This window comes from Ambystoma mexicanum, chromosome 1q (genome assembly GCF_040938575.1).
Source record: "Ambystoma mexicanum isolate Mex_15411 chromosome 1q, UKY_AmexF1_1, whole genome shotgun sequence".
Lineage (NCBI taxonomy): Eukaryota > Metazoa > Chordata > Amphibia > Caudata > Ambystomatidae > Ambystoma > Ambystoma mexicanum.
In genome coordinates this window covers 172470243-172498173 of record NC_090922.1, presented here as the reverse complement: position 1 = coordinate 172498173, position 27931 = coordinate 172470243, and the positions used below count along the sequence as shown (strand labels likewise).

Below are 27931 nucleotides of genomic sequence, written 5' to 3'. Positions count from 1 at the left end.
AAATCATCCTAAGTGAACTGAACAAATTCAAAAATGTATTTAACAGCAATTGATATTGTATCCACACTGGGTTACAACCTTGTATGCCCTTGTATTATAATATTGAATGTAACCTCAAAATGAACACATTTATGTTATTATGTTTACAAAGACTGGATGATGAATGAATTGAAATTCATATCTATAACAATTAATTTAAAATTCAATTAAAACCGATGGTCCCCATCATTCTGTTTTATTATAATAGTGTCATGAATTAGCTTCTCTCATTAATTTCTTCTTTTTTCTGAAAGAAACTGAATATTACCATTGTATAGAAATATTGACTGTTTCTACAGTATAAAGGGTGTGCAGGGGACGGGAGAGTTCCACAATCTTGTGGACAATCTGTTGGATTTACATAGGTTAAAACAACCCAGTGTCAAGGTTGTTATTCTCCCCGGCACCCCGTAAATTTTCAACAAATCCTGTAAAAAAACCTTAAACCTAGGTGTGCGCTAGGCAACACAAATATTGGATTCTTGCTCTCTGCCCCCCTAAAAATGCTTAGGGAGTGACACAACAGCCATAGCAGCACCCAATAGAAATACTAACAATCACCTCCGCCTCCCTAAGGGATGTCTTTTTCAAAGATCAATGCAATTACAGAAAAACACGCCACAACTTTGGCATTTAACGAAGAGGAAGCCACACGAATTTTAGGGCTTTTGAAGGAAATCGAAACAACCACACCAACAACGACTAGTCCAGAGAAACTTATTACACAATTGGAGAGGGTCATCAGAAGGGAGATATCGCAAAAACTACACGCTACTACATTAGCACAATACTACCGAGCACAAAGAATCCCAAGAGGACTAAGGGTATATTTAAGACCCACACTGTGCAAGGACAACCCAGATTTTGTGAAGAAATGGGAGCAGATCTTAAATAAATGCTCTTTGGATCTTATATTATTGACAATCGAGGAATTAGCAAAATCTGTCAGCAAACTCGACAGTGAAATCGAAGACCTGACAGAACAACTGTCGAAATTTAAAAACAAAGAGGAATTAACAACCATCATAGAGGAAGTGAACAGAACATTGGACAACTACAAAAAGGACATAGAACAACGCAAAGTCCGAAAATTCAGAAGAGATACGTTGGATTATCTTCAGGATATAGTATACTCCTGGCAAGAATACTACGCACAAAACAAAACCGCACCAGGTAGAAGACCACAAAACCACAAAACACCAATACCGGGACAAGAACCAAGTGGATCCAGTAGCGAAATACCTACAAGTGGGGACGAAGTTATCAATAGGGAGAACGCGGAAAGTGGACCGATTATACATACATCACAAGAAGCGACTACCTCTAACGCACAAACCACTCCCTCGGTTTTTTTAGACAAAAGACTACGCGAAGAGGCAATAAGAAATCTAAGATCGCGGAACAAACCAAACAACTAGTTGTTAATATTTCATCAAAACCACTATCCAAAGACCAAACGGACACATTGAACCTAGGTTTAACATTTATACCAACCCAGAATTCCAATTTGCTGGAAGAAAAAATCAATCTTCACAGACTGGCACGGAAAATGAGACTCAAAGTCTTTTTTGATTCACAAATGGGAATCAACACTACACAAGAGCCACATCAATACTTAGAAATGAAACCCAAGAGTCATTTCGACCCTCAAGTCAATAACATAACCATCAGAATGTTTGAAGAACAGATGATAAAAGATCTCAAAAGGGTTAATTTCACCAGAACAAGGAACTACAATACCAGGAGAAGGCAGAATGAAATCATCAAGAACCTTGCGGATGACAGAAGCCTGACCCTAAAACCGGCAGACAAAGGAGGGGCCATAGTTATTATGGACACTACATACTATGAGGAGAAGATTTTAGAGCTCCTAACAGATGAGAACACGTACATAAAAATTGAACAAGATCCGGTCAGAGAAATATCAAGCATTATTGAAACTACGCTTGAGGAAGCTGAGGACCAAGGATGGATTTCCAACAAGACTAAATTGTTTTTGATTAATGAACATCCTATTACTCCAATCTTCTATGGACTGCCAAAAATACATAAGAACTTGACAAAACCCCCCCTCAGACCGATTGTTGCGGGAACTGATAGTATCTTCAACCCACTAGCAGTTTATGTGGACAAGGCATTACAACCCATAGTCCAAACAACCACAACATATCTTAAAGATACCACAGATTTTCTCAATCACCTAGACACCTTAACAGATATTAACAGAAATGATCTACTGGTTTCGTTTGATGTACAGAGTCTATATACATGCATCCCACATCAAGACGGTTTGGAAGCACTCGAATGGTGTCTACTAAGAAATGAATGTGAAGCAAACAAAACCTTCCTAATGAAATTAAGCAAAATTATACTCATTAACAACTATTTCAGATACAGGACGCAGTACTATTTACAAGCATCAGGAACTTCAATGGGGTCAGCAATGGCCCCAGCCTATGCTAATCTATTCATGTACCATTTGGAGATGAAATGGATTTTGATACCAACAAAATTTAGCAAAAAAATCATCACCTGGAAAAGATACATTGACGATGTTTTCGTCATTTGGAGAGGACAACATCACGAACTAGAGGAATTCCTAAAATACATCAATTCAGGCCACGACAGAATCAAATTCACGATGGAAATTGGAACCCCTAAACTACATTTTTTGGACGTTGAACTAGAGATTGGGGAAGATGGGATAATCACCAATATTTATCACAAACCCACCGATGTTAACAACACGTTACACTTCAGGAGCCATCATCCGACGCATTTAAAGAATAATTTGCCCTACAGTCAATTCCTTAGACTAAAGAGAATTATCTCAACAACTGACACCCTGAGGAATGAAAACCTATTGATGACACAAAGATACAAGGAAAGAGGCTATCCAGAGTCTATCATCAAGAAAGCAGAAGAAAAAACACTCACATTGGAGAGGAAAGACCTCCGTATATCAAGAAATAGATCTAAGGAGATCCCATTTCTCTACGCTTTAAGATATTCAGCACAGAGTCATCACATAACAAGGATGATCAAGAAGAACTGGGGTATAATCAAATTGGATCCACAACTAAAGAGACTATTTCCTGAACCACCCATAATCGCCTACAAGAGGGGTCGGAACTTCAGGGATAGCCTAGTTAAAGCAGAAAGACCGAGAGTGGACAATCAAAGAACCCTCACCAAGAGGAAAATAGGTACGTTTGCCTGTCTCAGTTGTGGCAATTGTAACAACATAATGAAGGGAAGCTATGTAAGACACCCATCAAATGGCCAAAAAATCCCACTAAAGGATTTTGCCACTTGTGACACGAAATCAATCATTTATGGTTTAAGCTGCCCATGCGGCATTTACTATGTTGGACAGACACAAAGGAAAGCCAAGGAGCGCTGGAATGAACACAAAAGTAACATACGTACCAACAGTGTTAACTCACCTGTAGCAAGACATTTTTCCATAAAGAAACATAATATTTCTCAACTAAAGGTTGTGATTTTGGAAATTGTGAACAGAGCCCCAAGAGGTGGCAATCATGCCAGACGTATGAACCAGAGGGAAATCTTCTGGATAGAGAGACTAAACAGCCTAGCTCCCAATGGGATGAACGAAGATTACAGTTTAGCCTCATTTTTGTAACTAAATACTGTTTCCCCTGACCCAATCAGAAACCCAGTGTGGATACAATATCAATTGCTGTTAAATACATTTTTGAATTTGTTCAGTTCACTTAGGATGATTTTTTACTGACATAGGATGTATTAAGTTACAGACCATAGAATGTGAGCATGCTTCTCTTGAAATAGTAAACACACGGATGTCCAATATTCGATTAACTTTTGTCCGTGGTAAACAATAGATTTCCCAGAAGTTACATGAGACACTCCTCACATTTATCTTTCGACTCTTTTCACCTTTATTTCATTTGACTCAAACTCCCTGCACCAGTATAGATATACACCTATATACTATTGGTTAATTACACATTGTTTTCTAAAATATGTCCGTATGACGTCTGTTTTCCCGTCACACGCTGACGTTCTAAACATAGTGACGTCGTCACGCTTCGACGTGATGACGTCATAATGTAAATAGTGGCCATCTTTAGCGAAAACCGTGTAGAACGGTTCGAGCTACAGCACCGGCCATCTTCTCAGGAAGGAGGTAAGAGAATCCTTTGTAAACAGCTCCCCAATTGCATATCATGAGCCTAGAGGCCTTCACAGAATACTCTCCACAGAATGATCCCACCCCATTGTTTTCGTGTATCTAATATAGTATATATACGTGTTTTTACAGACACGAGTGGAGGAATCGCCCATTACTGCACTACCTCCGTACCTGAGGACTCTCTACATACCACAGCGACCCATTCCATGGATGTAGTAGCTTTTTACAGAAATACCGAAAGGTAATATTTTTTCTTAGATATTACATGACTAGATTTTCCTTCATGAATTAAGATCCCGTTTTTAATTGAGCTTTCCCTATTGTCTTTTTATCACATCTACAGGTTGAATAACCATTATTGGGCTGATATTGCTATTGATAATAAATCCAGTTAGGATATTCCACATTGAACATCCAGGTGATTATTATTAAAAATTTCTCCCAAGAGTTAAATGACAGTTATCAGTGAGAATCTAAAATTTGATCATTGTATCATACATTATAGACGAAACAAAGATTAACGGCAATGAAGAGGGCTATCAATTCCTGAAGAAGGGGACACCCCGAAACGCGTCGAGAAAATATTCATCATTACTTTCTGTGGATATACCATGTGAAAAGCCTATTGTATAGAAAGTGTGATGAGTACCTTGTATGCCCTTGTATTATAATATTGAATGTAACCTCAAAATGAACACATTTATGTTATTATGTTTACAAAGACTGGATGATGAATGAATTGAAATTCATATCTATAACAATTAATTTAAAATTCAATTAAAACCGATGGTCCCCATCATTCTGTTTTATTATAATAGTGTCATGAATTAGCTTCTCTCATTAATTTCTTCTTTTTTCTGAAAGAAACTGAATATTACCATTGTATAGAAATATTGACTGTTTCTACAGTATAAAGGGTGTGCAGGGGACGGGAGAGTTCCACAATCTTGTGGACAATCTGTTGGATTTACATAGGTTAAAACAACCCAGTGTCAAGGTTGTTATTCTCCCCGGCACCCCGTAAATTTTCAACAAATCCTGTAAAAAAACCTTAAACCTAGGTGTGCGCTAGGCAACACAAATATTGGGTGTCCTCATCTGGTCACTGTGAGGGGTCAGATGTGTATCTTGATCAAACAGAGCAGAGGGGTATGGGTCCAGTCGGCTGTGGCATGGCGGGGTGGGCGTCGATGGTGCACAGGCACGTTAATGGAGATGGATGTGCTCCCGGGCTGGGGCCTGCTACTGTCTCACGCAGTGCAGTGAGATCACGTGTGTTAACTGTTAATGAAAACAGATCTTGTCGATGGACAAACCCCTTACAGGCAATTACCCTAACCTGGTCGGATGGTCGACACGGAAGCAGCAACTGCAGATGGCAGAGCCTCCCGGAGGATCCTGCACCTCCTACCGAGACTGAAATGCCAACGGGGAAGAGGCACGAACCCCAGGGAAACTCTCTGGGGAAAAAAACCCTGGAAGAAGTAGATGAAGCTTCTTGGGTGCCTGGTGTTTCTTCACGTAAGGAATTCTTGCTGGCAGAGGCTCAGTTTCTACTGGAATAAGAAAGGACAGGTAAGTTGCGTATGAGAATGAGAGTGTGAAAGCAAAGAATGCAGAGGAAAGGGAATTCCTTGCAAGATTCCAACACTGTCTGGCCTCGCTGTAAGAGAGGGGATACAAGTCCTGCTGTCATCCGTCCGTTTGTATGAGTGAAGGGGATCGGATGACACTGATGAACTCGGATGTGCCTGTTGACTCGGATGGAAATGAAAGGGATTGCCTGATAAAGAAACCCTGGGATAAGAGAGAGAGACAAGAGGGTGAGTGTAGTAAAGAAAGGCAGTAGGTTAAATCGGAGTAGGATGACCCTAGGTTCGAACTTACGGAGCGTCTCTTTAAACAGTAGCAACGCTTCAAGGAGAGTGTTGAAGATCCTTTAATAGGGTCACGTGACTCGCTACCGACGTTCGCTGATAGCGTGGATAAACTAGACTGCTAAGGCACGTACTGCCGGGTTCTGCAGCCCTCCGTATTGTAGAAAGGAGTATAGCTCTGCGCCCCCATCTCCTGTAAAGCATGGACCAACGTTGGAAAGGTGTAACAGTATGCCCCCTCCTCCTGGGTGGAGAACCCGGCTTCCACGGGTGTAACCGAAAAAATCGTCGCACCAAGAGGGGAGAGTGGACACCAGAGGCAGTTTCCCAAGTACTTTCCGCGGGAGAATAACCCTTCCAGTCAATGAAAAATTGGAGACAACCTCTATGATGACGTGAGTCGCAAATGTTGGCCACTTCGTATTCAGTCCCAGAATTAGTAACTACCGGGGGAGGTTTAGGTTTGGCAGAGCGTAAGTACCGATCCCTGACGGCTAGCTTCAATTGGGAAAAGTGAAAAACTGGATGAATCCTGGACCAAGAGGGTGGCAGGGCCAACCGAACTGCGGCAGATCCTATCATGGATAATATTTTGAAAGAACCATAAAACCGAGGAGACAATTTGGAAGGAACCAAACGTTTCGTAAGGAATCGTGAGGACAACCAGACGCAGTTCCCCACACTCAACCTTGGCATCGCCCGGCGATGTTTGTCCGCATACAGTTTGGCTCGGTCTTGGGTCGCTTGGAGAGCTAATCGGGCGAGACGGTGTCCTGTCTGAATGTCTGCTACGAGACTGTCAACAGCTGGGAAACGAGAGGGAGTTGCCGAGACAGTAGGTACAAAGGATGGATGGTATCCATATGAGCAGTAGAAGGCACTAGTCTTGAGAGAAGAGTGTTTAGCATTATTGTAAGCAAATTCAGCGAATGGTAACGGGTCCTTCCAATCATCTTGAGCTGCGGACACAAAACAGCGTAAGTAGCCTTCCAGAGTCTGGTTTAGGCGTTCAGTCTGCCCATTGGTCTGGGGATGGTATCCTGAGGTAAGGGCCCTCTTAATGCCGAGAATGTGACATATTCTCTTCCAAAACTGTGAGGTATATTGAGGTCCTCGATCTGATACTGTGACCTCGGGTAGACCATAACGAGAAAATACTTCAGATAGAAATAATGAAGCCATTTGAGCAGCTCTGGGAATTTTGACTAAAGGAATGAAATGTGCTAGCTTCGTCAAGTAGTCTATGGTGACCATAATGGTCGTGTATTGAGAGGAAGGAGGAAGATCCACTATAAAATCCGTAGATATCATTTGCCAAGGTCTTTCAGGTATAGGCATACGGCTGAGTAGCCCGAATGGAGAGGCTCGGGAGGATTTGGACTGAATACACGTTGTGCATGCACTGACATAATCCTGAACATCAGTATGAACAGTAGGACACCAAAAATGTCTCTTCACGAGTTCTAGAGTGGTCTGAACCCCCCGATGTCCGGTAGCTTTAGAATCGTGACACATCTGAAGAACTTCTGTTTGCAGGGAAGTCGAAGGAATTAGAACTTGTTCCGCATGAAAATATAATTCTTGATTCTTACTAAGGTGATGAGTCACCGCAAGCTCCTCACACAAACGTTGATTTCTGATAGTTTCTTGTTTGAGAATTTGTAGGAAATCGGAAACAACTGCTATAAATGTTGCTTTGGGGAACATTTTCTCAGAACAGAAACAAGAGGTGTGAGGTCTCTTCCGAGACAGGGCATCCGCCCTCAGATTTTGATTCCCTGGCAAGAAAGTGAATTCAATCCGATAAGGTAAAAAGAAATGAGCCCATCTCGCTTGCCTGCTATTAGTAGTTTGTGCTTGTTGTAAGGCCTTTAGGTTCTGATGATCCGTGCAGACTTCTATTGAGAAAGGTGATCCTAGTAATAGATGCCTCCATTCTTCAAAGACCCTTTTAATCGCCAGTAATTCTTTCTCCAGAACAGAGTAATGTTCTTCAGATGGGGAGAAAGTCTTTGACAAATATGCTACAGGTCTTTCTTCTCCTTGTTCAGTTCTTTGTAGAAGAACGGCTCCCAACGCATGTTGAGAGGCATCGGTTTCCACAATAAATGGACGCGATTGGTCAGGATGGAGCAGAATAGAGGCAGAGGTGAACATCCTTTTTAAAGTCTCGAAGGTTTGTTGTGCTGGCGAATCCCAAGAAAACACTGTATCTTTCTTCAGTAACCGAGTGATGGGAAGGATTGTTTCAGAGTAACAGGGAATAAACTTGCGATAAAAATTTGCAAACCCAAGAAATCTTTGAATTTCTTTAATGGTGGTTGGGGATGGCCAATCTAAGACGGCAGACACTTTTCTGGGATCCATGGAGATTCCCTTGTCGGAAAGAACGAATCCGAGGTACGTGATTTGCGTTTGGTGAAATTCACATTTCTCCGCCTTACAGTATAACTGATTGTCTTGAAGGCGACTTAGGACGATGTTAACATGCTCGATGTGTTCCTCCAAATTTGTTGAAGATCAGAATATCATCTAAATGAACGATGAAGAAGACAAAATGGAGAAGGTCAGAAAATAGATGGTCCATAAATCGTTGGAACACCGCAGGAGCATTCACCAGGCCGAATGGCATTACTTGATACTGAAAGTGACCAAACGGGGTACGAAAGATAGTCTTCCATTTGTCACCGGGTGCAATTCTGATAAGGTGATACGCCCCTCGAAGATCCAATTTACTGTAATAAGAAGCTCCCCGCACAGCTTCTAGTATATCTTTTATCAATGGCATAGGATATTTGTCGGGTATGGTAATTTTGTTGATCCCTCTATAAGCGATGCATGGTCGTAGCTCCTCAGTGTCCTTTTTAGGTATAAAGAATAATGAGGCTCCGGCCGGAGATTTGGACTCAGTAATCAAACCGTTCTGGAGATTAGCTTGGAAGTATTCTTTCAGAGCACTCTTATTTTGTTGGGAAAGGACGTACATGCGTCCAAACCGTATAGGTTGATTGGGTATGAGGTCTATCCGACAGGCGTCTCTGTGATGGGGAGGAAGTGAGGGATAATGTGGTGTTGAAAAGACTCTATGAAACTGTTGGTGACATTCAGGAACCACACCTAACTGGCCTATGTAGGACACAGCATGGGTATCAGTGGCCATAGAGGGAGGATGAAGACCTACAGATTGCTGGGATAGACAGTGGGAGACACAATACTCTGAGCCCAAAAAAAGGGTACCGGCCTTCCAATTTATAAATGGATTATGAAGGCGTAACCATGGTAGCCCCAAAATGACAGGAAAATGGGCGGCTCTGATTAGGTCAAAAACTAATGTTTCTTGGTGAAAGGCGATCAAACAAGTCACTGGTTTAGTTTGTTCCCGAATAGGCCCTGAACTCAAAGGGGAACCGTCTACTCCCTGAATGGGGGTGTTAAATGTCTTGGCTATTCTAGCCAAGCCATCGTTTGCTGCCCATTGATCGTCCACGAAGTTCCCTGCCGCTCCACAATCCAGTAACGTAGGAATCCCTCATATAGTTTGGTCTGGCAAGATAATAGTCATGCAAAGAACGATCATAGATTGCTGGTTAGAAGACGGTTCAAGAGATGATTCGATTCTGATAGGGGAACCCTGAAGTTGATCTCCTACCGTGGTTCCCCTTACGGCAGGGATTTGTTGTTTCCCGACTGAGGGGGTCTGGATTTACGGGGAGGAACTATGGGACAGTCTCGTAACACATGGGAAGAGGATCCGCAGTATATACACAGTCCTAACGATTTTCTTCTTTCTCTTTCGGTTGCAGATATGGGTCCCCTAACGGAGCCTATCTGCATAGGTTCTTCCGCGGTGCTAGATCTACCGGGAATTGGAATCGGATCAATATTAGAACGATGTCCTTTTCCCCTTTTCTTTTCTAGTGATCAAAGGTTATCATCTCTGCCAAGTTGGCTGGTCGTGAAACTTTTGATACCTCATCCTTTAGCTCCTCATTAAGTCCCCTGCGAAAGAGGGTCAGCAATCCGTCATCAGGCCACCCGAGTTCAGAGGACAATTGTTTGAAATGGGTGATATAGGTCATCAGGTCCTTATTTCTTTGTTTAAGGTCCAGGAGTCTTTCCTGTGTGGAGACCGAAATCTCTTGACGGCTAAACATAGACTTGAGGCTATTGGAAAAGGCCGGGTAGGAGTCTAAGATGGCGTTCCCTGATGTGACTAAAGGGGTAGCCCAAGCAAGGGCAGGACCAGTAAGATGAGATATCAGAAAGCCTACTTTATCTTTATCTGTCGGGAAAAAGCAGGATTTAAAGATGAATTGGACAGTACAGCTGTCCAGGAATTCCTTCAGTTTATGTGGATCTCCGTCATACTTGCCAGTAGGCAAGGCGACAGGAGGGATTTCAGAGAATGCACGGGCAACCTGTTGCTTTAACTGTGCATTACCATGTTTGATAGCCTGCATCTCTAAAGTCATAGATTGCATCGCTGCCATGAGCTGCTGCATTTGCTGCTCCATGCTCTCAATCACAACCAGCTAACTGGCATCGCTAACTGTTAACTGTTAATGAAAACAGATATTGTCGATGGACAAACCCCTTACAGGCAATTACACTAACCTGGTCGGATGGTCGACGCGGAAGCAGCAACTGCAGATGGCAAGAGCCTCCCGGAGCATCCTGCACCTCCCACCGAGACTGAAATGCCAACAGGGAAGAGGCACGAACCCCAGGGAAACCCTCTGGGGAAAAAAACCCTGGAAGAAGTAGATGAAGCTTCTCGGGTGCCTGGTGTTTCTTCACGTAAGGAATCCTTGCTGTCAGAGGCTCAGTTTCTACTGGAATAAGAAAGGACAGGTAAGGTGCGTATGAGAATGAGAGTAGGAAAGCAAATAATGCAGAGGAAAGGGAATTCCTTACGAGATTCTAACACTGTCTGGCCTTAGACTGGAAGATGAGGAGCACAAGGTAGAATTCTGCCTATGTATCTGAACTCCGACAGTCTTGCAGGTTCCTGTAAAACGGTACCGGTGAAATAGGGAATAGAAAAGAGAAACGAGGATCATAGGACGGGAGACTCACTGTATGAGAGGCGATACAAGTCCTGCTGTCATCCGTCCGTTTGTATGAGTGAAGGGGATCGGATGACACTGATTAACTCGGATATGCCTGTTGACTCGGACGGAAATGAAAGGGATTGCCCGATAAAGAAACCCTGGGATAAGAGAGAGAGACAAGAGGGTGAGTGTAGTAAAGAAAGGCAGCAGGTTAAATCAGAGTAGGAATGACCCTAGGTTCGAACTTACGGAGCGTCTCTGTAAACAGTAGCGACGCTTTGAGAAGAGTGTTGAAGATCCTTTAATAGGGTCACGTGACTCGCTACCGACGTTCGCTGATAGCGTGGATAAACTAGACTGCTAAGACACGTACTGCCGGGTTCTGCAGCCCTCTGTATTGTAGAAAGGAGTATAGCTCTGCGCCCCCATCTCCTGTAAAGCATGGACCAACGTTGGAAAGGTGTAACAACTTGTCCGGTGATGATACTGATTGTTGCAACAATGAATGGCTGGACTTCTGTGAGAACAGGGCTTATGCAGAGCTAGCAGGAGGGGTGACCTGGGCTGTCTGTGCAAGGTGCTGGGCAGAGGCAGAGACATGTTTTTAGAGATCGTTTTCAGGCCTACCGAAAGATAGCGTTTGGTGTCACAAAATGGAGTCTCTTAGTCTAAATAAGGCTTGGTTATGATTGTGCCTTTTGTTAGTAATTAAAGGGTGATTAGTACAGATTACCCATAGGAGAGAGGGGGGACGTCTTCCCCCCCTACAGCATACGTGGGATCCTTCATTGTGGGAATGATAAGGGGGCGGAAAAGGCCACCGCTCCCCCAGCATTCCCCCACTTTGTTACTACTAAAGTAACAAATACCCTCCTCCAGTATGTCTACATTCCACTGCCCTCTTTACTGCCTCATCCCAGGCTGGAGTACCTTTTTATTGGCATCCAAGCTCTGCACACATTTCTTAAACTCTCTCCACGGTGGTCATACTCTTCAGGGGTGCATGACATGTATTTACAATCTCCATCCCCATCTAGGTCCACCCACACCTCCATGTGGCTTTAAAGATCGGAGGGCTGTTTGATAGTGGTGTGATAGTAATTATCAACTACATCCCCTGCCTTGTATATTGCCACCATGCGGTATTTGGGCTCATCACGCTCCCCACTTTGTACTTGGGCTTCCCTAGTATCATGAGGCATTTACCCATTACTATTTTTGTTGCCTATAGTTGCCATCATCACCGCACTACTAGGAATCACCTCTGCACAGCATCAAACCCCTAACTGACATACACAGAAAATCAGCAGCAGGAAGATGATGATGGGGACCAGTAGCTTCATTGCAGTCCCGAGCCATGATGGTACCCAGTCGAACGCCATGCTGAGCCAGTCACTGGACTGAACACCACTTTTTTTTCATTCTCTCCAAGTTCATGTACTGCAGCAATTACGTGTGACAGTGTCCCATTATCAGCGTCTGAAGAAGGTATAAAAGTGCAACATGCACTTCCTATTTTTCGGCAAACACCACCCTCCATTGCTGTGAGGTGGTCTAGGACATAGCGGGTCTGCATCGTCATCAGTCCCAGCGCTCTTAGTTCTACCTTGATGACATTGAACCCTTCCTCAGTGTCGTTGGCCAGGTGGATCAGTTCCCAACGTATTATCTGGTACCACTTGGCGTTTGCTCGTGCTTCGATGCTGTGGATCAGTGATGCAAAACATTTCTCTGCTGAGTTAAAAAGTTTATATTCATCAGGGATCTGTGCCAAGAGGTTAGAAGAGTCTTTAGAGAGGTAGTTGGAAGCTCTCTTCTTGCGTGTCACTTGATCTTGCAGCTTGTCTTCCGATAGTACGTCCTAGATGGGGGCTCTTCATTTGAAAGTTTGGGTGCCAGTTGCTGTGTGTTGTACACCCTTTCTCCCTAGATGTGCTTCTCCGGAATCGCCAGCAGTGCAGAGTGCAGCGTTGCCAGAGCACAGTAGCCCCTCCATGATGACGGGAGGTGCAAATATGCCTGTTTTCCACACACGCAGTAATGGTCCATCAAGGCAGCTGTTTCTTTTCGCATGTCGGGGGATGAGGAGGGTTCTGTTGCAACGTGTGTTTGAACACATGGGTACTCTTCCTTCTCCTTGGAAGCAAAGTTAATATTTTTTCTTCATGCTAGATTTTGAATGGCTTTTTGAGGGCTGTGACCCATGTTAGCTTTGCGATGTGTTGGGACCATATCTGGGCACACGTATCTTTCATCCATTGCAGTCTTTTGTCCCATAGGCCATGTAGCACTTCTGCCTTGCACATTGCTGTTGCCTCTTGCCATTTATTTTCAGCGAACAGTGTTCCTTTTATTGCTAGGAATTACTCTTTAAAACATGTTGCACCTTCAGGTTTCTTTTTGCAGATCTTCTCATCAGGAGGAAGTTGTGGTTTTACTGTGTGTGTGCCTGGAAGGTGCTCCTGATTCTAGATGGTACAAGATGAACGAGACATGGGCTTCTATTCTTGAGGCACCAGTACCTTAAGCGTCCGTGTTACCATTGGTGGCCTCTCTCCCTGTGGCACTAATGTCAGAGTACCTGGTCCGGATGGCGGAGGTCTTCTACTTTATCCAACCCCAACCTATGATCTGCTTCATATTTGTGCAGTTGTGCCTGCTTCTTCCGTCTATTCATTATTTTATTTTCACCATTAGCAAATGACCTTTTGTACCACTTCGGCAACACCTGGGGTTCTGTGTGCATACATACTTTTCAGATGGTAAATAGGGAAGATACCAGTATTCATATTCATATTTGTATCAATATTAAACTGCCAATATTGAGAACTTGGGAGGGTACTTGGCATAACAGGGGGGGACATAGTATACACATTGTCAACATTTGAGGTAGCTTGCTCTGTTGGTTGTGAGGTAATTGGTGACATTGTAAACATTTTTGGACTGGATAAATCATCATTCTGTACATATGTAACTTTTTCATTTTCATTATTTACCCCTAACCCATGCTGTGGTATTATCTCAGTGAGGTTTTGTATATAAGGTAGTGAGGTTTGATGGTGTCTTGTGATCCCATATTAGTTTTAACCCATCCCCTATCAGTTGTCCCCCATTCCCGTATTAGCTTCACCCCCTTCTTTTATGTCCCCTACAATAAAATATATACTCCAATACATTCCTAAACATAGCAGGATAATTGAAAAAACAATTGCTGTAAAATACAGCCCACATTCATACGAATATGCCCTTGTGGCGCTTATTTAATTCCTACTGCTATCTAACCGAGTTCTAGTAGTAGCCAGTGGCCTTGTCTCCGCCATTGTAGCACCTACAGAGTGGGATATAATGGGTTAAACACTTTCAGTTTGAATAAGATATAAGAGGAGTAAGAAAACAGATGAAAGAGCATGTAAACAAAAGTGTATAGAGAGAAATCACTTTTCACATTTCAATATGTATTTCTCATTTATATACATATTTCTCTCAAATGCTGCGTTACTTTTGTGCTTTTATCTTCCCTGTATTGTGCTTTAAGGCACTGCTGCCTCGCGTTCATTTTCTTGTGCTGCGTCTGGTCTTACACTATCATGGGCCTTTCTAACGTCTGACAGGTGGATCCAATATTTCGGGCCCTCCACCTTTACTGCAAAATGGCTGCAATATACTACTTCATGAGGGCCATGAAATCTTGGAGCATTCCACCTCCTTACAAAGCTGCAAACGTACACCAGTTCCCCAGATATTAGACGCTTTGTTGAACTGTCTGCTGAGGCAGTGGAGGTATCTGTTTCACTTTCTCTTGTGAATGGTGGTGCTACTTGTCTTGCAATTGCTCTTACTGCTCTTGTGAGTTGTGTGAGATATTCTTTGAATTCTTCACCTAACACTGTTGCTGTTCTATGTGCATCAGACATTCTTCTCACCGGGGACAGTGGTATTTGCATACGTCTACCAGATACTATTTTGTGAGGGGACAAGTGGTGGTCTTTACTGGGCTGTATGCACAGCTTAAATAAGGCCAGTGGTAGACCATATACTCAGTTCTTTTTGAGAGTGTGGCAAAGTTTGGACAGTCTACTTTTGAGAAGGCCATTTATTTTCTCCACCACCAATTTGCTTGCGGGTGGTAACTTGAACACATTTTATGTTTTATTCCTAATAGGGTTGTTACTTCCTTGAAGAGGTAATTTACGAAATGTGTCCCATTGTCGGAGCGTATGACATTGCATATACGCCACAGTGGGAATACAACTCTCACTAAAAACTTTGCTGCACACTTCGCGTCTGGGTGGGCCTCCACCCAGTGCGAAAAGGGACGGACCACCACGATCAAGTACCTTGCCCCATTGCACCTCTTCCCCCATCTTCGCATAATCGATGTGCAGTTCACGGAAAGGTCCAATGGGGGGGGCACAGTGTTCCCCGCAGTGATCTGAGAGTCATCCCTGAATTAAATGTTTGACATGTGATGCATTCAATGGTCATTTTAGTAATATGTTCTTGGAAGTTTGGAATGAACCAATCCAGGATGTCTGCGGCTATGTGCATCTTCAAGGTGTGGGCGGGAAAGTGTAGTTGTTGAAATACTACTTGCAACAACTCTATAGGCATCACTACTTTCCCTGTCGTGTCAGGTCTCCAAAGGAGGTCTGTGGGTGACTGCGTGCATCCCTGTTTTGTCCATAGTTCTTGTTCTACAGGTGGCACTTTCTTTTGGAGCTATTGGCAATGCATTGTATCCCTCTCCTTCAGGCTCTTCCACTCTACCTTTTACTCTACGCCGTGTTCCCCGGTGATATTTGGCGTTTTACCAGCGCTACTACTGATGGTTCTGCAAGTACTTTAATCAATTCGTTCAATAATTCAGCATGTTGTACTGGGGACCCATCGGCCCTTCTGAACCCTGTTCTTCTCCACCTAGATAACCCAGCATGTACCGTGGTGGTTACATATGCTGAATCGGAATATATCGTTGCTGCCACCCTTTTGCTGCATGGAAGGCTTCAATTACTGCTACCAAATTCTGCTGCTTGGGCTGAATAGTGCATGGGTAAACTTTTCTGTTTGTTAATTTGTACCGCGCTCACGGTACCTGAGGGCTTAAGGGCGCAAACAATACCAGACAGAACATACATATCATGAAGGTGGGGGGGAGGGTCGGAGGATTGAGAAAACGGGCAATAACCTGGAGGGGTATAGCAGTAAGGTCATGAGTTAGTTTCTTCTTGAATATTTCTGTAGATTCAGTGATTCTAATGTTTGGAGGCAAGGCATTCCAAGCCAACAGGGGGCTGCAATGTTGAAAGCTCCATTGTGGGCTTTAGTGAATTTGCAGCAAGATGTTTTTATGATGTTCGTATTGTCTGATCTAAGGGATCTGGTGTTGTGCTTTTTTTAAAATCGCTTCCACTACATGCCTTTCAGGCATGTATGGGTGATAAGAAGCATCCTAAAGCAGACTCTGGCCTGTACAGGAAGCCAGGGCGGCTCTGTCTCGCCTCTGACACATGGTTCCTGCGACACAGTCCTTTCACAACCCTCACTGCTCCATTATGGATAACCTAGAGACGGTGGAAGTCTGCCTGCGAAAAGCCAACAAGGAAACTGCAGCAGTAATCTAACTTGGAGCCAATAATAGATCGGGCTACAGTTTTTGAATTTTACTCAGAAATCAGTGGACGAAGGTGACAGGGCAACTTGATGAATTAGGATGAGGAAGATACTAGACTGTTCACCTGAGCTTTCATATTCAAGTTGTTATCTAGGAAGATGCCTAGAGTCTTCATTTTCATCTCGACCTTAATATTGCAATTGTCTATATTGAATCGATGGTGAACTGTATTAGAATTTTATATTCTCCTTCCTCCAACCTTACTACCGCTGCACCAACATGTTTTTCACCAGTCTCTGTGCAAATTGTCCCTGACCCATCTTCAAAGTACATTTCCCCCTCGTTCAATGCATTTCCATTTGCTTTGGGAATGTCCTCTCCTTGCCCCTCATAAGTGGCACAATAATGCATGGCTCTGTGAGGAATGTGGATAGGTTTACCATTTTGCAACGTATCACATGGATGTTTGGACTTGAGATGATTATCTCATAGGTTGTGGCTCTTTGTGTTGTGAGGGTGGATTTGGACCGTTCGAGTATGATAAACAAGGAGTGTTCCAGGAACAATGTGACGGAGCATCCCATCACAATTGTGGAGCTTTTTTCAATTGCAAAGGCAGCGGCTGCGAGAGCCTGTTCACAACCGAAGTGGCCCTGCATTACTGAATCAAGAGTACCGCTGTAGTAGGCTAGTGGATTGTGGCCAAAGTATGTTTTTTTTGTCAGTACTGCGGTCATCAGTGTTCCATTTGAATGTGAGAACAGAAATAATTCCTGTTCATAATCTGGTGTGGCTAGGACGGGGGCTGTGCATATCAGTTCTTATAATGTTGTGAAAGCAGTGTGCATTTCAGTTGTCCAAGTGATTGCAGGGTTGTCTTTCTGTGCTTCTTTTAATCCTTGTAATAAGGGTCGTGTGTAGGCAGCATAGTCCAATATGCATGCCCTGCAATAGTTACACATGCTGAGGAACTTCTGCTTGTCTTTTACTGGGTGGGGCTGGGTTGCTTCTTGCACCATTGCCGCTCTGTCAGGTATTATTCTCTTACTATCTTTCGAGATCAATTGACCTAGGTACAGCATCTCTGCTAGGCAATATTTGAAGTTTGTTTTGTCTACCTTGTACCCCTTGTGTGTCAGTAATTTGAGCAAGGTAATGGAGACCTTCCTGCATGTTTCTTCCCCCTCACTGCATATTAGGTAATCAACGTATTGAATGATGGTGCTTTGAACATCAATATTGCTGAGGTCTTCATGCAATATTCTGTTGAAAATATGTGGGCTTTCACAGTACTCCTGGGGCAGCTGACAATGCTCTTATCCCCCCCCCCCTAGAGTGAAGGCTGTTAAGTATTAAGAGTCTGGATGGAGGGGCACTGAGAAAAAGGTGTATTTCAGGTCCACCACAGTAAAGTGTGTGCCCTGTTATGGGATGCTACATAAAATGATGCCAGATTTGGAACGAGAGGGAACTCTTTTTGGACAATGTCATTAAGTGGGCGGAGGTCCTGCACCATACGCCACAACCCCCCTTCCCTTTGCTGTTTTAATCAGATAAATCGCTGTATTGCATGGGGAGCTGGAGGGGACAATAATGCCTTGTTGTAGTAGTGCGTGTATTGTGTCCTTCATCCCTTCCTCTGCTTCTCTTGATAGGGTGTACTGTCTTACTCTGGGCAATACTGCTCCGAGCTTAAGTTTTATGTTTATTGGGGTCACTTCTTTCAATAACCCTACATCGAGGGGGTTCATGGTCCATACATTCGGTGGCACTTGTTGTAAATCCATATTGCAAAAAGATGGCAGTGCACTGACGGCGGCCATGAGGGGGTTTGCTACTCTCCTGTTTTAGATCATTGCATGCATATTTCCATTATTATTTCCTCATCAGTGTCGCTGTTAGTGAACAATTCTTCATCGGTCAATTCACGTAATGGTACATTTGGGTCAATACACAGTACTGTCCGCCACTCGCACCCATGCCTGTCCAGGCCAATCGCTACAATACTTTTTGCTGACACCTGTACCCTTGCAGATCTAGAGACAGGACGGTGCCAGGCAATTTCTCGGGGGTAGCTACTGGGCGGAAAACAGTCAGAGGGTACGCTCCACTCTTTTCGTGTGATTTCTGGCACTACTCTTGCTAGTACCTCTATGCCATAAATAAACATGTCTGCATTGGTTGGTATCCGTCAAATGGCTCTCATTTGCCATTGTTTGTATTAGCAGCATTGCTCGCATAGAGCACATGGTTGTATACGAATTGTACGAATGACAATTGTTTGAATAACAATTGACCTTCTGCACAATTGACCAAATTTAAACGGTCAATTAGGATATATATGCGGGGGAAACCCTCCACAGCCCCCCACCCAATCCAACCCCCACCCCAACCACCCACCCAATCCCCTTATATTATTATTACACCAACCCAATCCATAATATATATAAAAATGAGCATACGGTCAATTGTGCAGAAGGTCAATTCGGACCCCTATTATTCGAACAATTGTGTCATTCAAACAATTGTAAACGAACAATTTGGGTAATACCGAGCACATACCAGGGGTGGAGCATACTATCCACCTGTCTGTAAATGCAATGTTCATGTTAAGCTTACTGAGTAAGTCCTGTCCCAGTAAATTTACAGGTGAGTTTTCATGGTAAAGGAGAGGTGCTCGTACTGTCTTTCCCCCTATCTTAACATCCAAATCTTCTGTGTAAGGAACCGTGACCACAGTCCCAGAGAATCCTTGCGTCTCAAGATTTTCGCCTTCACATAGACAGGATTTCTCCGCCCAAGTCCACCGCAAAGATGAATTGTTTGTTTCCTATCTCTGCCCCCACCAGTGGTTCCTCGTCTGGGAGTAAGGTAGTCGATAGGACTGGACATGCAAGTGCTCTCTGTGGGCTGTCCTAATCTGGGTGGGTGTTCGTTCCAGGGCAAGAAAAAACATTTCCGCTCATTACACATGTACCTTGACAAGGTGCTGGTGCAACCTTGGCAGTAGTGACAAATGGGTTTACATGTGTATGTGTCATTTTGTTCTGACGGGTAGGGCATGAGGGGTGTCAAAGTGTGTTGTACCCCGGTATGGGTCTACTGTCAGGCTGTCCATCTTGTTCGCACTCTCCTGTGGGCAGACCATACTGTTGTTCATTGCTATACCCTGGTTGTTTTGGTAATTGGCCCCACAGGTCAGATAACGACATTCCTTTGCAAAATGGCCCCACCCCCCGCACGACCAGCATGGTCCAGTTCCACCTCCCCTCGGGCCTTGTGCTCAATCTCCCCCTCCTCCTCACTGCCCTCGGTACACTCCTCTCCCCCTTGCAGGTCTTCCTTGCCATTGGGGTCCCATGTATTGTTCCTCTCCACCCCAGTGTTCCTGGCCATTGTCTGCCCAGGCTGCGGCCATCCTAGCCTGTAGGGCTAGTGACCCCTCCCCTTCTCCCTGCCGGTCTGGGGGCAGCACTGCGGTTACTACTGCAACCTTCACTAACTTGCTTTGCACAAGCTTTGCTTCGTCTGCTAATCTCATCTGTGCTATTTCTTTTTCCCTTTCTTTGATCCTTCTGCAATGGTGTACTATTTTCTTTTAGTTTTTTTTTTTTTGTTGGTTTACTATGATGCTTTGTATTTCTGGCCACCCCTTGGCTTCTATCCCAGCAATTTATCAAGGGCCTTCTGTACCTCCTTTGGGAGGTCTCTCTTAATGATGAAATAAAATAGGGAGGTGGATTGGTCCCAAGCCGTGCCCGTCTCCGCCTGCCACATTTCCTGCAGCAGAAGAATGAACTGTGCAGCATCTTCCTCATCCCCCATAGTGCATTGCATTACAGAGTGTAAATCTGGGGTGTCGGAGAAGGTCCTTCGCAGTGCATCCCATACTTGTGCTCTCACGTTATTGAAGGATGCCCCATCATGCATATCGTTGCCCATTGTCACTCCCGGGAACCCCGCTTTCACCCATACTGAGTCTGCTTGGTCTCCTACTGCTGATATTAAGAGGCTTTTAATGTCTCCAATAGCTAATGGTACCTGTGCTGTGTTTTTTTTCAAATGCATATATCCATTTCCCTGTGCATCCCCCGAGAGTGGTGGGAGGGCCCTGAGAAGATAATTCTTGTCCATCAGTGCCCAAGGCACATAATGGGGTTGTCCCGTTCCTTTGTGGATGAGGGGCATCTGTAGTTTTGATCTCACCTTCCCTTTACTTACCTTTACTCCTTTCTTTTTTGCTAATGCTATTCTCCCTATCCTGCTTCGGAGCCTTCCCTCCCATCCTTCTTCTACTTCTGTTACCTGTGCAGTTCCCCACTGGATCTGCTGTATCCCTCCTACTGCCTCTTCGTCAGACTCATTAAAGTCACTCCAACATTCCTCCTCTCTCTCTGAAGCTACTGTATTGAATCCCACACTCTCTATCTCACCTTCTCGTTCCACTCGGACAGTTTTAATTGGGGCACTGTCTATTCGGAAAAGGAAATCTCTGGATCATCTTCTGGTAACATGGAAGAGTTCTTTAATGGGGGTTGTAACAGTAGTTGCCCTCCCCGGGTAGTGGCAGTGTTATTTCGCACAGTGTTTGCAATCTGCCCAAATCTGCTTAGGTGGATGTTGGTACTATTTCTCGATCTCGGGTGGTCGGCCCTGTGGGGCAGTCATATTTGATGGAACATATGTAGGGGGAGGTGCGGTGACTGGTGTTGCTGGCGCACTTCCCCCTGGAACGTACACTGGGTCAGAGTACCCCTCTGTGGGTCGTGTGAGTAATGGGTATATTTTCTTTGGTTCCTCCCTCTTTCTCAGGGAAAAGAAGCAGAGCCCCCAGTAATGACAAGTTTGGACTTGTCACTACTGGGGGCTCTGCTTCTTTTCTCTTTTATTTGTAGGGGGTGTTTCCTCAAACATCCTCCACAAATCTAGCACTTCTCGTCTATTTTAAAGCTGTTTCCCCTTGTATTTAGCTATAAGTTGCTACATGGTCTAGTATCACTTTATCAAAAGAAACCTCTTCCGGCCAGTCATGAGGTGACCCTTCCGCTTTTATTTCTGTTGTCCATGGTATTTCTTTATTCGGTCACTGTACAAAGGGAGGTGCTTACAAATGTGTGAGAGTGGCGTGTCCACCACCATATTTATCAACTGTCTTTTTTCCCCTTCCCTGTCACACTATTACCTTTTAGATTTTAACCGTTGATATATCGATCACAATTTTCAGTTTTGCCCTTCAAAACATTACTTATACGTTTTCCATGACAGACACATAGAAACATTGACCATTGAACTTTTTGACACAACAGACCAACTGACAACACCAAACAATAAACAAGAAATCTTAAAATGTTTCCCTTTCACCCTTTACCCTTTGTCATTAAAACCCTACTCCCCCTGCTTTCATACTCGGCCTTCACATCACCTTTGCCCCTCCTGGGCCTACCTCCAGAAAATTACAGAGCACTAAGAATAATAACCACTACTATTTTCCTAGCCTACTAAATGTACAGGGCTCCTACTTGTTCCTTTTCCTCACTTATTTCCAGCACTGGTTGAGACAGTGCTTCGCGGCGCCGCCTTCCACCCCCTTTCGGAGCTAGGTTCCTGTATTTCCTCTTATTTTATCACCTTACTCTTCTATAAAAACCTAATGGCCGTGAAAAAAGAAACGTGCTTTTTTTTCAACAATCACTCTATTCATTCACATTCAACCCAACCCTTGCGTGTTCCCTTTTAATTAATCTGCTCCACACCTTCCCACTTTCCCTCCTTTATTTCCCCTTGCAATCAATACTCACGTGCCGGTGGTCTTCGAAGAGCCTCCATTTGCGGTCTATCCACAAATGGGCACCTCCCCGCCGTGGCCCCACCCGGCTCCGGCGAGCAGTTGGGTATTCGCAAAGCCGGGACCCACAAAACCTTCTTTGCAGCATATGCATTTTGTTTGGGGACTGGTCAGACATAGGTGGCAGGCGGCCTTTCCAGGGAAGCCCTGGTTCTCACTGCAAGTACGGAGACGTCAAGTAATATCAATCACGTCAGGGGGGGGTCACCAAATGAAGGCGCCCACTCCCCAACCCGATATCTAATTAACCAAATGATGGACACACCCCGCTAGGGAATGAGACCAGGAGATGGATTGCAAGTAGAGAGAAGTTGTGCATGCAGAGAACTCTGCTGCCCCAAGAGCGCTCTGCCAAACATTACACGGGAAGCACATTATAAGTCAAAACTGCGTCACTAGTGATTCCACACTATAGGTACACAACTCTGCAATGCAATTGATGAGACACAATGATACATTATACATCCATATGGGGTGACCATTCTGGATTGGGTGTCGATCCCGCAGCACGTGGGTCAGCTGGGCTCATCTCCATGGGGTGAAGGTCGTGTTGGCAATGTGCTACATTCCTGATTGGCTAAACTATGACATCAGGATTTGAGAACATGAGACAAATGCCAAGCATAAATGTTTGGCATGAATGGGGGTGCTTTTAGAGTTCACTGACGGGTATATGGGCATTCTACCGTCTGCACCCTGGCACCCATGAAATACAGTGCCCAAGACCTGGGTGCCTATTTTAGGAGTTTTGATCTACCTGATGCCTCATGATACGAACAGACATGTGTTGTTTCTATGGAGGATATATTGGCACATGGGATTAGAGCTATGGTGGCTGTCCTCATCTGGTCACTGTGAGCGGTCAGATGTGTATCTGGATTAAACTGAGCGGAGGGCATGGGTCCAGTGGGCTGTGGCCTGGCGGGGTCGGGGTCGAGGGAGCACAGGCACGTTAGTGGAGATGAATGTGCTCCCAGGCTGGGGCCTGCTCCGGTCTCACGCAATGCAGTGAGATCACTTGTCCGGGGATGATACTAATTGATGCAACAATGAATGGCTGGACTTCTGTAAGAACAGGGCGAAAGATGGCGTTTGGTATGTCGCAAAAGTATCTGTCTTAATAAGGCTTGGTTATGTATTTGCTTTTTGTTAGTAATTAGAGGGTGATTAGTACAGATTACGCGTAGGAGAGAGGGGGGACGTCTCCCCCGCCAGCATATGCGGATTCCTTCAATGCGGGAATGATAAAGGGGGCGGAAAAGAACACACCTCCCCAACAGTAGCAATCACCAAAGAACTAGTGCCGAGTGCTTCCTTCTACTTCCCAACTTCCTCCTGCTGTCTTCACGCTACCACCTCCTCAGCCCTACAGAAAAGTAGTGTATCAGCCACTTTTACTCCCTAAAAATAGGCAAATACTCCCCAAAAATAAAAACTGGGAGTAAGAATACTTCCAATAAACATATGAAAAGACACCTAGGAGCAGGTACCCTGCTTTCATCCACACATATTCATGAATATGTTTGGACCAGAGGAAAATGGTGCCACAGGAAGACATTAGTTTATTATAACTGCCTGATTTGAAAAGGTAAACTTGTATCTTTTAAATGTGCAGGAAAACCTTTGTGCAAAGAAATATTAATTACAAAACATTTCTATTTTACAGTTGGAACCTATTTTACTTGCTTATAAAGGGCTTACTTTTTTTACTCCCTAAAAAATCACTTTACTCCCAACTAGCTGCTCGGAATCGTCCCTGGGGAAGTGTGCCCATCGAAGGACACTGCCGCAGAGGGTATATTTCCCATTCTGTCATGTTCGCTGTGCATGATACAGTATCTGAAGTGCCTCAGTAGATCATCTGCGCAGCCAAAAGAAATACCGCATTTTATCTGAAAATTAATCGGCAGCCGCCATAGTAGACCACGCAAATGAGCGCGAGATGGCCGCTCCCTCGTTTTGTTTACCAGGTGCAACCGTGCTTACAGAGCCGAGTGCTCTGATTGGGCCTGTGCGCCTCTTTACTACCGTGTCGTTGCCGGATGGCGTTAGCCGGCCCCACCACAGTAAGGCCCGCCTAATAAGGCCAGCGCCTGTCTTTGCTGGAGGAGCCGAGGGGCCAGTAACCTTGCTCTACATTCCCTCTACCTAAAGGGTAAGAAGAAATCCTTATCGTACCCCTCACACTGTCTATTCTCCTACGACCATACCTATCAAATCTGTTCCATCCTCTGCTGCTCCTCCATATGCCCACTGAGACAAAGAACATTTGCTGTCCCTTGAGAATCATTATAGCCAGTACACAAACCTATTTGCTTCACTAAAGGCTGAGGGGGCTGTGGCTTACATCCCATAGAGCCTACGAACCAGCGTCTAACTACAACTGAGCTACCGAACGCCTTATCTTTTACCGTATTTGGCTTTGTCTGACTATCGCCTCATGGTGTACTTCACCTTGTATCTGCTTAATGTGCACCGTCGTTCCTAACTATTGAACTCTATCTTTGTGCGCACACTCTCATGAGCTTCTGAACCCTTACAGTTTACAAAGTTAGTAAGCTGTCCATGTTACATCTCTGCCGTAAGTTCTGCACTTGCATGCCTGATCCGACTCCTTTTCTAATACTGTTGCATTGTTATTGAGATGCCCAACTGTTCGATAACTGCCTTAACAACTGGTCTATATTTGCTCTAATGCTCGTCAGTACACTCTAGCTGGATACTCACTGTTGTTACTTCCTGTTCGCACATATGTTGCAGTGCCTCACGATCACTGCCCATATTGACTTATGACTAACGTGACATAACATTGCCTAGCTTTACTAAGATCCAAAACCGCATTCTGTCTATCAATATCTTACATGAGATTTCGATGTCACAGCCATTGTTCACGGTTTACCAAGTGTCGTACCGTCTTAATATGCCTAGCCTTACCTAACATCAGATCTCTCATACTTTTTGTATTTACTTGTACTCGCACTTCGCGTCAGTGACCACTAGCATGGTCCTTTCACCGATTACTGCATTGTCACTTAATCTAATTAGACATTTTGTCCACTACGCACCAATCTGTTTATATTTAACAAGTATGCCTTGTTATTTCCTCTATTACTGCTGTTAGGATTTACCTGAGTGTCCTACCAATACCCCCTAACCTCATTCCCAACACCTGTACTCTTCTGCAGCCTAACCATGCACAAGCCTTATCACCAGATCTCAGTGATCCTGCCCACACCCTTCCTACATTCACTCAAATTTGACCAGCTGGACCCTTCAATAAAACCCACCAAATTTCTACCGAATCTATGGCCAGATTCTAAGATCTTAAACCGAGTACCTGTGATTGCCACCAACCCTCTCATACCGCCAACCAACCAGTGTACTATTGGCCAATTCCTCCAGTCTACATCCATCAGTCACCCATGCCTGACTAAAGACAGAAATCACAGACTCCGCAATAGGCTCGTAACCTCTGACAAACTTGCTCTCATCGCCTCTCATAAAAAATCACGACCTACACCAGTCAGTAACCTCCCTATATTCAGTAAAGGCGCCACACAAACCCATAATAGCTGCAACAAGTCTCCAAAACAGGACAAACCTAGTATCACTATTCCTACCATCGCCACCACCCTATCCATTAAAGGAGCTTTAATAAATGCTAGGTCTATGGTAGCCCACGCGACGGATATCGCCGACCTAATTACAGCTGAAAACCTTGACTTTTTGGCCATAACAGAATCCTGGCTGCACGCGGCAGCAGGACCCTCACTACTACTTGCCATGCCTGACAACTATTCGATCATAAGAGTGGACAGGCCAGACTCCAGAGGAGGGGGCATTGCCATCATATCTAAGACTCGCCTAGACTTAAGATTAGTCACTGCGCCTACATTCTCCTCCTGTGAATTGCTCACAGCCAAACTACCTGCCTCGACCGGAAGCACCTTAACGGGCGTTAACCAAAAACTCATCCAGCCCACCCATGACAAAGGGAGGACTCTAGACGGGGTAGCTGAGCTAAATTGTGATATCACAATCACCTCTATTGTACCACAACTATGGACAGATCATCACCTGCTCTTGTTTACGCTAGTAGCTAACAACCTAAAAACCAAATCTAACCTCTTAGCGCCACCTTGCCCTACGAGGAACAAACAGAATATTACAGCGGACGCCATCATGCCACTTGTGATCCCTATCGTAAACTCCCTAGAAAACATCACTGACCCATACTTGTTAGTGGACGTTTACAACAACACAATGACCAAAGCCTTTGACATCATCGCCCCTCTAAAAATGCGTCGGGGCAAACCTAGAGCACACCTGAACTCCTGGTTCACCCCTGAGTTAAAAACCATACGCACCGAAAAAAGAAACCTGGAAACCTTATGGAGGCACATCCCCTCCCTTGAAAATAAAACCAACCTGGCGAAGCTAACAGCTAAATATAAAGAAGAGATACTTCGTACTAAACGTGAGATGTACAATAATAAAATTAACCAAGCCAACTCTAGTACTAAAGAGCTCTTCATAATCCTCAGAGAAATGGAGGCCCTCAATCCCGTTGCAGATCCTTGCCTAAAAGACAAACTCTGGTGTACGAACATCCAGAATGGTCTCACTAATAAATTAGCTACACTGCAATCTAAATTTGCCGACAAACATCAGAATCTTCCTAACACATGTACACCACACACTAACCAAATTCCCACTATTAAACCCTCTCAAGGTTTCAAATTCTCTGAAGTCTCCGTCCCGGAGGTACAAAAAATTCTCGCATCCCTTAAGCCATCAAGGTACCAAGGAGACAGCTGCCCTGCTCAAATCATTAAAGATGCATCCAGAGACCTGGCACCATTCATAGCTAAACTAATCAATACCTCATTCACCTCGGGTATCGTATCTAGTAACCTAAAGAAATCCTGGGTACTTCCTCTCCTCAAAAAACAATTACTGGACCTCACAATTCCCACCAACTACAGGCCCATCACTACGGTTCCTTTCTTATTAAAGATCTTGGATAGGGTCACCTATGTGCAAATCCAGGACTATTTAGAAGCCAACCAACTCCTGGGGATTCGTCAATCTGGCTTTAGACCACAACATGGTACTGAAACGGCACTAATTGACTTAAAAAGCTAGATTGACGAACTCAAAGATAAAGGGAAAATTGCATTACTACTACTGTTGGACCTATCTGCCGCGTTCGACTTGGTTGACCACAGAGTACTCTGTAATCACCTGGCCTCAGCAGCCCATTTCTCCCAGAAACTATCACATGGATTGAATTGTTCTTAAACAATAAGACAATAAGAGTTTTCTCACCTT

General features: G+C 44.4%; 2 protein-coding genes across 4 annotated transcripts in view; both read left to right on the top strand.

Annotated features, from left to right (window-relative positions):
- The window catches only part of MTHFSD (methenyltetrahydrofolate synthetase domain containing), a 536715-nt gene that overhangs the window by 42578 nt on the left and 466206 nt on the right, over positions 1–27931 (top strand). The gene's annotated exons all lie outside the window — the stretch shown is intronic.
- Positions 85–5031, top strand: LOC138526139 (uncharacterized). Of its 2 annotated transcripts, none has more exons than XM_069636532.1 (2): positions 85–4457; positions 4560–5031. In XM_069636532.1, the coding sequence occupies exon 1, from the start codon at positions 1589–1591 to the stop codon at positions 3683–3685; it is 2097 nt and encodes a 698-aa protein (XP_069492633.1). In that variant the 5' UTR covers positions 85–1588; the 3' UTR covers positions 3686–4457; positions 4560–5031. The 2 variants fall into 2 exon arrangements, with proteins under 2 accessions (XP_069492633.1, XP_069492637.1); XM_069636536.1 differs by having other exon boundaries at positions 85–4634; positions 4722–5031.